At 45.1% G+C, this 13046-nt stretch overlaps 1 protein-coding gene across 1 annotated transcript in view; it reads left to right on the forward strand.

Moving 5' to 3' along the window:
• The window catches only part of CDH4 (cadherin 4), a 1230390-nt gene that overhangs the window by 719644 nt on the left and 497700 nt on the right, over positions 1-13046 (forward strand). Inside the window, exon 3 of the mRNA XM_084854314.1 lies at positions 9491-9714. Coding sequence (XP_084710440.1) covers positions 9491-9714 — 224 coding nt within the window. The remainder of the gene's footprint in view (positions 1-9490; positions 9715-13046) is intronic.

Below are 13046 nucleotides of genomic sequence, written 5' to 3' on the forward strand. Positions count from 1 at the left end.
TGAGCCCCTGCCAAAGGAAGTGAGGCGGGTGGCTACTAGGAGGAGGGCTTTTTCTGTTGTGGCACCCCGGCTCTGGAATGCGCTCCCTAGTGAGGTTTGCCTGGCGACTACATTGTACTCCTTTCGGCGCCAGGTGAAGACCTTTTTATTTTCCCAGGCATTTTAGCTTTCTAAATTTTTATCTTTGCTGTTTTAAATCTGTATTTTAAACTCTTGTACTGCTGCTAGGTTTTATTGTGGTTGTATGGTTATATTGTGGTTTTAATGTTCTATATATTTTAAATTGTTTTATTGTGTGTTGTTTGGTTTTAGTTTTTGTGAACCGCCCAGAGAGCTTCGGCTATTGGGCGGTATAGAAATGAAATACATAAATAAATAAATAAATAAATATCCTGCCTCCCCACCCCCACCCCAGTGGTTTCTCCCTTTATTCTCACAATTCTGGAAGATACGTTTGATTGAACATCAGAGTCCTATTGGATCCCACCAAACCTCTGTCTAGTCCAGCATCCTGTTTCCCACAGTGGCCAGTTAGATGCCTCTGGGAAGCCCACAAGAAGGACATGAAGGTGATGAACCCCTCCTGTTGCTCCCAGAAACTCTTATTCAGTGGTTGTTGTTGTTGTTCAGTCATTCAGTCGTGTCCGACTCTTCGTGACCCCATGGACCATAGTACGCCAGGCCTTCCTGTCCTGCGCTCTCTCCCGGAGTGTGCTTAAGTTCATATTCATTGCATCCGTGACGCTATCTAGCCATCTCATCCTCTGCCGTCCCCTTCTCCTTTTGCCTTCAGTCTTTCCCAGCATCAGGGTCTTTTCCAGAGACTTTTCTCTTCGCATTAGGTGGCCAAAATATTTCAGCTTCAGCTTCAGTATCTGTCCTTCCAATGAGCAGTCAGGGTTGATTTCCTTTAGGATGGACTGATTTGACCTCCTTGCAGTCCAGGGGACTCGTAAGAGTCTTCTCCAGCACCACAGTTCGAAAGCATCAATTCTTCGGCGCTCAGCCTTCCTTATAGTCCAGCTCTCACAGCCATACATTAGTACTGGGAAAACCATAGCTTTGATTAGACGGACCTTTGTCGGCAAGGTGATGTCTCTGCTTCTTACTATGCTGTCTAGGTTGGCCATAGCTTTCCTCCCCAGGAGCAAGCGTCTTTTAATTTCATGGCTACAGTCACCGTCTGCGGTGATCTTGGAGCCCAAGAAAGTAAAATCTGTCACTGCTTCCATTTCTTCCCCTTCTATATGCCAGGAAGTGATGGGGCCAGATGCCATGATCTTAGTTTTTTTAATGTTGAGTTTCAAACCAGCTTTTGCACTCTCCTCTTTCACCCTCAACAAGAGGCTCTTGAGATCCTCTTCGCTTTCTGCCATTAGGGTGGTATCGTCTGCATATCGGAGGTTGTTGATAATTCTCCCAGCAATCTTAATTCCGACCTCTGATTCATCCAACCCAGCATTTCTCATGATGTACTCTGCATATAAGTTAAATAAGCAGGGTGACAATATGCAGCCTTGTCGTACTCCTTTCCCAATTTTGAACCAATCGGTTGTTCCATCTCTGGTTCTTACTGTTGCTTCTTGACCCTCGTACAGGTTTCTCAGGAGACAGGTAAGGTGGTCTGGTACTCCCATCACTTTCAGAATTTGCCACAGTTTGTTGTGATCCACACAATCAAAGGCTTTAGCGTAGTCAATGAAGCAGAAATAGACATTTTTCTGGAATTCTCTTACTTTCTCCATGATGCAGCGAATGTTGGCGATTTGATCTCTAGTTCCTCTGCCTCTTCTAAACCCAGCTTGTACTTCTGGTAGTTCTCGGTTCGCATACTGCTGAAGCCTAGCTTGTAGGATTTTGAGCATCACCTTGCTGGCATGTGAAATGAGCGCAATGGTGCGGTAGTTTGAACACTCTTTGGCGTTGCCCTTCTTTGGAATTGGAATGTAAACTGACCTTTTCCAGTCTTGTGGCCACTGTTGAGTGTTCCAGATTTGTTGGCATATTGAATGCAGCACTTTAACAGCATCATCTTTTAGGATTTTAAATAGCTCGGCTGGAATACTGTCATCTCCGCTAGCTTTGTTGTTACTAATGCTTCCTAAGGCCCACTTGACTTCACTCTCTAGGATGTCCGGCTCAAGTTCAGTGAGCGCACTATCATGGCTATCAGGGACATTCAGATTTTTCCTGTATAGTTCTTCTGTGTATTCTTGCCACCTCTTCTTAATCTCATCTGCTTCTGTTAGGTCTCTGCCTTCTTTGTCCTTTATCATGCCCGTCTTTGCACAAAACGTTCCCTTGAGATCTCCAGTTTTCTTGAAGAGATCTCTAGTCTTTCCCATTCTGTTGTCTTCCTCGATTTCTTTGCATTGTTCATTTAAGAAGGCCTTCTTGTCTCTCCTTGCTATTCTCTGGAACTCTGCATTCAGTTGGGTATATCTTCCCCTTTCTCCCTTGCTTTTCGCTTCCCTTCTTTCATGAGCTACTTGTAAAGCCTCCTCAGACAGCCACTTGGCTTTCTTGCATTTCTTTTTCTTTATGATGGATTGAGTTGCTGCCTCCTGAACAATGTTACGGACCTCCGTCCATAGTTCCTCAGGCACTCTGTCTATCAGGTCTAATCCCTGAAATCTATTCCTCACCTCCACTGTATATTCATCAGGGATATGATTTAGGTCATACCTGAACGGTTTAGTGGTTTTCCCGACGTTCTTCAATTCAGTGGTACACCACTGCTAAATATGACAGTTCCATACAGCCATAATGACTAGTAGTTATTGATAGACTTATCCTCCATGAATTTGGCTAATCTACACTTTGGAAGTGAATTCCATAAATTAACTGCATGTGCTGGGAAGGAGTCATTCCTTTTGTGTGTCCTGAATCTCTGGCCAGTCACTTTCACTTGATGATCCTGAACTCTAGTATAAGAGAAAAGGAGAAAGATTTCTCTCGCTATCCACTCTCTCCTAACAAGGCATAATTTTATAAACCTCTGTCATATCCCCTCTTTGGCTGCCATTTTCTAAACTCAACCCCCCTCCCCTTGCAGCCTTTCTTCATAAGGAAAGTGCTTCTCTCCCCCCCCCATCATCTTAGTTGTACATTTATGTAGGCATAGGCATAGCTGTTCCCCTTCATGGATCACTGCCTTGTTGTGGCGAAGGGGCTTGCGTAACTCAGTGAAGCCATAAGCTATGCCGTGCAGGGCCACCCAAGACGGACAGGTCATGGCAGAGAGTTCTGACAAAATGTGGTCCACTGGAGAAGGAAATGGCAACCCACTCCAGTATTCTTGCCAAGAAAACCCCATGGAACGTATCACAAGGCTAAAAGATATGACGCCGGAAGATGAGCCCCTCAGGTCGGAAGGTGTCCAAAATGCTACTGGGGAAGAGCAGAGGGTATTTCCAAGTAGCGCCAGAAAGAGTGAAGCGGCTGAGCCAAAGCTGAAAGGACACTCAGCTGTGGATGTGTCTGGTGGTGAAAAGAAAATCCGATGCTGTAAAGAACAATATTGTTTAGGAACCTGGAATGTCAGATCAATGAATCAAGGTAAGCTGGAGGTGGTCAAACATGAGATGGCAAGATTGAACATTGACATCTTGGGAATCAGCGAACTAAAATGGACAGGCATGGGCGAATTTAATTCAGGTGACCATCATATCTACTATTGTGGGCAAGAATCCCTTAGAAGAAATGGAGTAGCACTCATAGTCAACAAAAGGGTGGGAAAAGCAGTACTGGGGTACAATCTTAAAAATGATAGAATGATCTCAGTACGAATCCAAGGCAAACCATTCAACATCACAGTAATTCAAGTCTATGCCCCAACCACTGAGGCCGAAGAAGCTGAGGTTGATCGGTTCTATGAAGACCTACAACACCTTCTAGAACTAACACACAAAAAAGATGTCCTCTTCATCATAGGGGATTGGAATGCTAAAGTAGGAAGTCAAGAAATCACCGGGATAACAGGCAGACATGGCCTTGGTGTACAAAATGAAGCAGGACAAAAGCTAATAGAGTTTTGCCAAGAGAACATGCTGATCATAGCAAACACTCTTTTCCAACAGCACAAGAGGCGACTCTACACATGGACGTCACCAGATGGTCAATATCGAAATCAGATTGATTATGTCCTTTGCAGCCAAAGATGGAGAAGCTCCATACAGTCAGTAAAAACAAGACCTGGAGCTGACTGTGGCTCAGATCATGAGCTGCTTCTTGCAAAATTTCGGCTTAAATTGAAGAACATTGGGAAAACCACTAAACCGTTCAGGTATGACCTAAATCATATCCCTGATGAATATACAGTGGAGGTGAGGAATAGATTTCAGGGATTAGACCTGATAGACAGAGTGCCTGAGGAACTATGGACGGAGGTCTGTAACATTGTTCAGGAGGCAGCAACGAAATCCATCCCAAAGAAAAAGAAATGCAAGAAAGCCAAGTGGCTGTCTGATGAGGCTTTACAAGTAGCTCACGAAAGAAGGGAAGCGAAAAGCAAGGGAGAAAGGGGAAGATATACCCAACTGAATGCAGAGTTCCAGAGAATAGCAAGGAGAGACAAGAAGGCCTTCTTAAATGAACAATGCAAAGAAATTGAGGAAAACAACAGAATGGGAAAGACTAGAGATCTCTTCAAGAAAATTGGAGATCTCAAGGGAACGTTTTGTGCAAAGACGGGCATGATAAAGGACAAAGAAGGCAGGGACCTAACAGAAGCAGATGAGATTAAGAAGAGGTGGCAAGAATACACAGAAGAACTATACAGGAAAGATCTGAATGTCCCTGATAGCCATGATAGTGCGGTCACTGAACTTGAGCTGGACATCCTAGAGAGTGAAGTCAAGTGGGCCTTAGGAAGCATTAGTAACAACAAAGCTAGCGGAGATGACAGTATTCCAGCCGAGCTATTTAAAATCCTAAAAGATGATGCTGTTAAAGTGCTGCATTCAATATGCCAACAAATCTGGAACACTCAACAGTGGCCACAAGACTGGAAAAGGTCAGTTTACATTCCAATTCCAAAGAAGGGCAACGCCAAAGAGTGTTCAAACTACCGCACCATTGCGCTCATTTCACATGCCAGCAAGGTGATGCTCAAAATCCTACAAGCTAGGCTTCAGCAGTATGCGAACCGAGAACTACCGGAAGTACAAGCTGGGTTTAGAAGAGGCAGAGGAACTAGAGATCAAATCGCCAACATTCGCTGCATCATGGAGAAAGTAAGATAATTCCAGAAAAATGTCTATTTCTGCTTCATTGACTACGCTAAAGCCTTTGATTGTGTGGATCACAACAAACTGTGGCAAATTCTGAAAGTGATGGGAGTACCAGACCACCTTACCTGTCTCCTGAGAAACCTGTACGAGGGTCAAGAAACAACAGTAAGAACCAGAGATGGAACAACCGAGTGGTTCAAAATTGGGAAAGGAGTACGACAAGGCTGCATATTGTCACCCTGCTTATTTAACTTATATGCAGAGTACATCATGAGAAATGCCGGGTTGGATGAATCAGAGGTCGGAATTAAGATTGCTGGGAGAATTATCAACAACCTCCGATATGCAGACGATACCACCCTAATGGCAGAAAGCGAAGAGGATCTCAAGAGCCTCTTGTTGAGGGTGAAAGAGGAGAGTGCAAAAGCTGGTTTGAAACTCAACATTAAAAAAACTAAGATCATGGCATCTGGCCCCATCACTTCCTGGCATATAGAAGGGGAAGAAATGGAAGCAGTGACAGATTTTACTTTCTTGGGCTCCAAGATCACCGCAGATGGTGACTGTAGCCATGAAATTCAAAGACGCTTGCTCCTGGGGAGGAAAGCTATGGCCAACGTAGACAGCATAGTAAGAAGCAGAGACATCACCTTGCCGACAAAGGTCCGTCTAATCAAAGCTATGGTTTTCCCAGTAGTAATGTATGGCTGTGAGAGCTGGACTATAAGGAAGGCTGAGCGCCGAAGAATTGATGCTTTCGAACTGTGGTGCTGGAGAAGACTCTTACAAGTCCCCTGGACTGCAAGGAGGTCAAATCAGTCCATCCTAAAGGAAATCAACCCTGACTGCTCATTGGAAGGACAGATAATGAAGCTGAAGCTGAAATATTTTGGCCACCTAATGCGAAGAGAAAACTCCCCGGAAAAGACCCTGATGCTGGGAAAGACTGAAGGCAAAAGGAGAAGGGGACGGCAGAGGATGAGATGGCTAGATAGCATCACGGATGCAATGAATATGAACTTGAGCACGCTCCGGGAGAGAGCGCAGGACAGGAAGGCCTGGCGTGCTATGGTCCATGGGGTCACGAAGAGTCGGACACGACTGAACGACTGAACAACAACAACAACAACAAGGCATAGCTGTTAAGTCCATTTCCACAGATTTCCTTTTTCCTACCTCCAAGTTCATTCTGTGCTGGTTCCATGCAGATTTTTTTCAAAGGAAACAAAAATCCATACATATTTCTGGCCACATTTTTCAAATGGACGCATTAATGGCTGCAGGCCCCCGTTGACTAAAGTATGTCTATTCACGTTTTGGAAATGTACACAGTGGGTTTTGCACACTTTAGCAACGTGTGCACGTGGTCAAATGCATTTTTTTTTTCTTTGTGGAATGCATTGTAAGCCTGGAAATGTACAAATTTCCAACTGAAAATAGTGACTGTTTCTATGTTTAGTTCTGGAAATTGCAGATTGGGTAAATTTAAGAAAAAACACAAAACCTTTAATGGAGAAAATGCCTCACCCCTCCCCATTTTTAGATGGTAATACAGCCACCTGCAGGGCTGCCCCTGACACAGAGTGAGGGAGCCACCTCGGGTAGCTTATTTGGGGTGTCATGAAATGACAGCAAATAGTGTGTCATTTATTTTATTATTGTTGTATTTTTACTGCCAGGGATCGGGGGGAGGTGCCTGTGGGATTTTCTTCCTCAGTGTCAGAAATGGATTGTCTTTCTCCCTTCGTAATCAACGCTACAAGAAGACTAAGCTTCATGCCAGGGAAGTCAGAGAAATCTGCTGCGGATTCAAATGAATCCGCAGCAGATCGGGATCACTTACCTCCACTCCAGGAGGACTGGAGGCAGAGCGGCACTCAGCTGCTTCTTGCCAGCCAGAGCCGTTTGCCTCCTCCCTGTCCCTGCCAATTGCCATGTCTTTAAAAAAAAAGAAAAAGTGATCGGGAGGATGTGCCCATAGACTTATATGCAAATAGAGTCATGAATCTTGCGTATAAGCCTATGGACACATAGACTTATATGCAAGATTCATGACTCTATTTGCATATACGTCTATGGGCACATCCTCCCAATCACCTTTTTTCTTTTAAAGACATGGCAATCAGCAGGGACAGAGAGGAGGCGAACGGCTCTGGTGGCAGGAGGGAAGGTAAGCACCCCCCAAGCCAGTTGCCCCCCCCCCCCCGGAATCTGAGCAGAGTGGAACCGCTCTGGAGGATTCCGGGGGGAGGAATGGATCGCCTCCCCCCCACGGATTCCCCACCGGAACAGAGGTGGGGAATCCATACACCCGTACTTCAGACTAATTGTACTTTATTTTACTAGAAATTAGCCTCTTTACAAATGGAGATTCCAGGACTGCTTCGGGCCCCTAAACAACTAATCTAATTAGAGGAGACGAACCAGAGGGTAGTGAAGTTGCCAACAGTTTGGGCATGAACCTCGTGACCAGACTTGCTTTGCAGTGATGCCTGTCCCGTAGGGTGGCTCCCTCCTACATTGGCTTCCAAGAGTGGCTATCCTGGCTGAGCATCTGAGCCCTGCCCCTAACTTTTCCTGCTTTGCTTTGCGACACTCTGTAGCATCTCTCAAGTCATGACCGTCTTCCTCCTCCTCCTCCTTGGAAACCGAAGTTTTCATGGTGGAGAGAGGGGGAAGGGAGTCAGCCTGGGCCATCTGCTTGTCAAGGTCTTCAGAGGAATCTCTCCCAGCATCTTAGCTTACTAGGGAGGGTCCCTCCCAACTAGGGAGGGTCCCTCTCATCTACCTGATCCATCTCTGATTCAGAATCGGAGCTGTCAGACATCTCAAGGTGCTTGTACTCATCCACTTGACACTCAGGTGCCAAAATAACTTGGTACTACCATATATCTTGACATGTTGCAGGGTGTGGCATTTGCTGTTCCACCTCAGCCAGTAAGATGTCTTGCACTGACCCTGCCTGAGAGCCAGTACTTGGCCTGAACTCAACTAGTAAGCAAACTAGCTGAGCAGGAATCTGAAGCTGCATCTCCCCAGTCTTAGTTCAACACTCTTGACCCAGGAGTGGGCAACCTTTCCATCCCTTAGGACCACATGTGGCAATGGGTGGTGGATTAGAGGCTGGATGCTGGTGGTGGGCACCATAAAAGGTAACAGTGGGTAGATGTGGATGGGGTCTGGCAGTAGATATAGAAGGGTCTTATCTACCTGATCCATCTCTGATTCAGAATCGGAGCTGTCAGACATCTCAAGGCGCTTGTACTCATCCCCTTGACACTCAGGTGCCAAAATAACTTGGTACTACCATATATCTTGACATGATATATCACTCCCACTGGCAGTAGATGTGGACAGGGTCAGCTCCTGCCCCTCTACTCCCACTCTCAAATGCACATGGCTCCCCCCCTCCATCACTCACTCACTCTCACACACACACCCTTTCCCCAGACCCAACCAGACAGGCACTTTCTTTCCCTTCCCATCTCAGCCTGCACTGACGGGTAAGTGTAAACATCCCCCCCCCCAATCTGAGATCCTATTGCACCTAGCCCCTGCCTGCTGCCTGGCTGATAGGTGCTGCAGTCAGCTACGTTGAGCACCCCTCAGCTTTTCCTAGCACTAATCAGCTGGGCAGTGGGAAGGCAGAACCAGTTCATATGGGGAGGAGGGTGTACAGGGATTACCCTTCCTATGTTCCATCATTCCTATTTAAATCATCCTCCCCAGCCCACCAAACAGCTGGAAAAGCATGACTGTGATAGGGAGGACAGAGAGCAGGCACCATCCTTCCCGTCACATCACACTCCTGCAGCCTGCCAAACAGCACAGGTTGCACAAGTGATGTGAGAATGCTAGGGAGGATGGTGCGTAGGGAGGGGTGCAATTTTTTAGCTCAGCATGGGAGAATTCAGCTGAGGGTTGGGCACAGGCACCCATACAAGACTTCTGAAGATGGCATGCAGCCCTAACTACTACACCACACCAACCTATTACAGCCCTCATGGCCAGCGGAAATGAAGCCCAGTGCATGCAATTGCACTTACTCACATGGATTCCTCATTACCTTCCCTTTACTCCCTCTCCCCGCTTTTTTTTTTTTTTAGTTCCTCTGATGTCAGTGTTTAGCTTGGAATGTCCTCACAGCAGGGACATATCTTGTTTTTCTTGGCTTCTGTTATGCAGTTCAGCACCATGCACATTGATGACATAATAAGAGTCACAATAATCATTATTCTCTCTCTTGCCTCCCATTTCAGTGACATTTAGCGGCTGCTCGGAGAGCAAGGGAGTCCGATATGAAACCGACAACGTGGACTTCCAGGTGAGGACCGATGGATCCATCTACACCACCACACAGGTGCAAATCCCCTCGGAGCAGACAATATTTATGGTGACAGCATGGGACCATCAGGCCCAAAAGAGATGGGAAACAATGGTCAGGTTACTGGTGGGAGAGAAAACACAGCACAAGGGACACAAGGTAAAAATAATGATAATGGTAATAATAATTTTAAAAATAGAATAGCCAATCAAGCATTGATTGCGTAAAGACCCGAAAGCACTTCTGCTTCTGCTTTTTCTGCTTCTTCTGCCTCTCCTTCTCTTCTTTAAGCTAGGAGCATGAATATCCATTAAAATATCAAATATATAGATGTGCTGTATGGCACAGTGTTGACCATATCCTGAGCCAGGTGGATTGGTGCACAGCATGTTATTTCACTTTTCCAGAGAGTGCTTGTTCTTTTCTGGACACTGTTCAAGGTGTTATTGTTTTGGCTTATAGCCCAGAATGTCTTGATGCTCAAGGGACCTTAATAGAAGTATAGCTTCCAAATCCCGGGAAGTACTAGTACTAGTACCAAATCCCTCTACTCAGCACTGCTTAGGCCTCATCTAAAGTACTGTGTCCAGTTCTGGGCACTGCTCTTTAGGAAGGATGCAGACAAGCTGGAGAAGGTTCAGAGGAGGACAACAAAGATGATCAGGGGACTGGAAACAAAGCCCTATGAAGAGAGACTGAAAGAATTGGGCATGTTTAGCCTTGAGAAGAGAAGACTGAGGGGAGATACGATAGCGCTCTTCAAGTACTTGAAAGGTTGTCACAGAGAGGAAGGCCAGGATCTCTTCTCGATCATCCCAGAGTGCAGGACACTGAATCATGGGCTCAAGTGACAGGAAGCCAGATTCCGGCTGAACATCAGGAAAAATGTCCTGACTGTTAGAGCAATACAGCAATGGAACCAATTGCCTAGGGAGGTGGTGGGCTCTCCCACACTGGAGGCATTCAAGACGAGGCTGGACAGCCATCTGTCAGGGATGCTCTGACTTGGATTCCTGCATTGAGCAGGGGGTTGGACTCAATGGTCTTGTAGACCCCTTTCAACCCTACTATTCTATGTTTTTATGATTTTATGACCTCTTCAATTGTTATATTCCTTTGCAAACTCTAATGGCCCATTAAAATGTATAGAAATTGAGCATGTTACAGCCCGGCCTGGAATACACCACTTTAGACTGGGAGTGTGGGGATGATACATTTGAAGTCTCCCCCATGTTAGCAAGAAATAAACTCCCTTTACCATTAGAAAGGAAGATAAAACTCTTCTCCCTAAAAGGCTAGCTTTCCATGAATTAAGCCCACCGGCAGTCTGAAATGGTACAATCCAGGAAGGACTGCATGTTATTTGAATCTACCTTGCTATCAGTACAGTAAAGGCCCAGAGAACCATTCTTGATGACTGTCCCAGACTTCTTTTCTCCTGAAGCTCATCAGTGTTCCAGCCTGAGCAACTGTTTAGAAGTACTATGAACCATTTAATTTGGGTGTAGCTTTCTGGTTACCACACAAAAAACACAGGATTCCTAACCCCAGGCTACCCATGAAAGTGGAAGGGGGTAAAAATGTACAAGAATTTTGGTTTGGTTTGTTTGTGATCAGAACTTACCCCATGTGCCCCTCTGAACACAGACATGAACACATTTTGCAAACAAAGCTCACACATTCCCAAACCTGCAATGCTGGCTTGAAAAATGCATACTTTCAGAAAATGTGCACTCCAAAAGTGCACATTTGGGGGGAAATGGCATTTTTATGCTTTAGTCATTGTGGTGAAAGCATGCATTTAGGTGCGCATTTAAGCAAATGTGCACCCAAATCAATGATTTTCTTGTTGAAACAAAAGCAAAAATTCGCAATCAGGAGTGGAAATGAGGCAGACTGTGTCTCAAGGCAGAACTCAGAGAACCTTCATTAGTTGAGCTTTGTTGATTCTTTGTTGAAGGGGGGAGGGGAATTTGCAGAGGAGGAGGTACTTAACCCTTCCCCACCTATCACATCCCCTCCCCCCAATACTTCCCCCTAAGACCATTTTCCCTCTATCCAGGATTCTATCTGATGTCAAGAACCCAGCTGGGGGGAAGTGGCTGGGGAAGAGAGGCTGTGGATGGGAATCACTGGATGGAGGAAGCATTAACTGTACCTTCTTCCCCAACTACTTCTCTCCTACAATCTCCCTCTGCCCCTGCATTCATGTGACGCAGGAAGCATGGGGGTGTGGTGCTTGCCACCTTACGTGGAACTGTAGACTTAGTGGCCAAGTTAATCCAGGGTCTGGTAGGGTTGTTGTTTTCTTAGTTCTTGTTAAGGACTGAGAATTATGGAATCCTCTCCCCAGCTAAGCCTACCTGGTGCCAACATTGTCATCTTTTCAGTACCAGGTGCAGACTTTCCTCTATTCACTGCCATTTGATGGCATGTGATAATGAGTTTCCATCGTGCATTAAAAACATGGTTGTTCAGGCAGGCATTTGGGGTGGGTTAGGGTATTTTAGGAAATGTTTTTATTGTAGAATTTTATTGTTTTAAACTGTTTTATTGTATGTTGTACATCGCCCAGAGTGGCTGGGTGACCAGCCTGATGGGCGATTAATAAATTTAATAATAAATAAAAAAATAAAATGTGATGGGCTGTTTTAATGCATCAGCTGAGCAGGTTACCTATGGATGTCACTGATGTTTTAGCACCTTTACGGGGTTGGGAGGCATTGTGTTTTTAGCATTTTATGGATAATTGTTTTAGCTCTTCTTTATGTTTTAATTTCTGTTGTAAGGGATTTTGAGCCTTTTTTTGAAACAGGTGAATAAGAAATTGTAGTAGCAGTAGTAGTAGTAGTAGTAATAATAATAATAATAATAATAATAATAATAATAATAATATCCAGAATGACTTCAACTTGCTGATGGGGCCTGCAGGAGATATAAATAATAAATAGATATAAGTGTATCAGACAGACAGGGTTTTCCAAACAGGAACTGCAACTCACAGTTGTGAGACCCTTGTGAATAATTCTCCAGCCATGAATTCTATTCCCCACGCGCAGGCTTTCAAGTTAATGTTGCTAAAGGGGAGAATTGACTTTTGAGCTGGTTCTTCTTTATACTTAAAAGGCCACTTGATCATCCTTTGGACTGGACTTTGGTGAACTGGGTGGAATTTTTCACATGAACCTGCCTTCACGTCTTCTTTTGTGGAGATGTATTGCCCCTTTGGTTGAGATACAGCCTTCAGACAAATGGGTGGAAAGGGAAGCTGAAATTCTCTGGTACTTCTAGAGCTCTAGCCAAGTGCCTCTTCCAGGCATATGAGGCTAGCCTGATTCTGCCTCTCCTTCCACAGATGACAACTGAATAACAACCTGAGGCTCTTTGCCAGAGCTTTCCATCACATTAAATTTCTTTCATTGATCCCTGTGTTTGCCTCTGTAGCTTTATAGAAATGCAATTTGTTATCAAAGAAGGTTTTTGATCTGAAG

Source organism: Heloderma suspectum, chromosome 4 (genome assembly GCF_057233095.1).
Source record: "Heloderma suspectum isolate Gila_16-S chromosome 4, 16-S_ref, whole genome shotgun sequence".
Lineage (NCBI taxonomy): Eukaryota > Metazoa > Chordata > Lepidosauria > Squamata > Helodermatidae > Heloderma > Heloderma suspectum.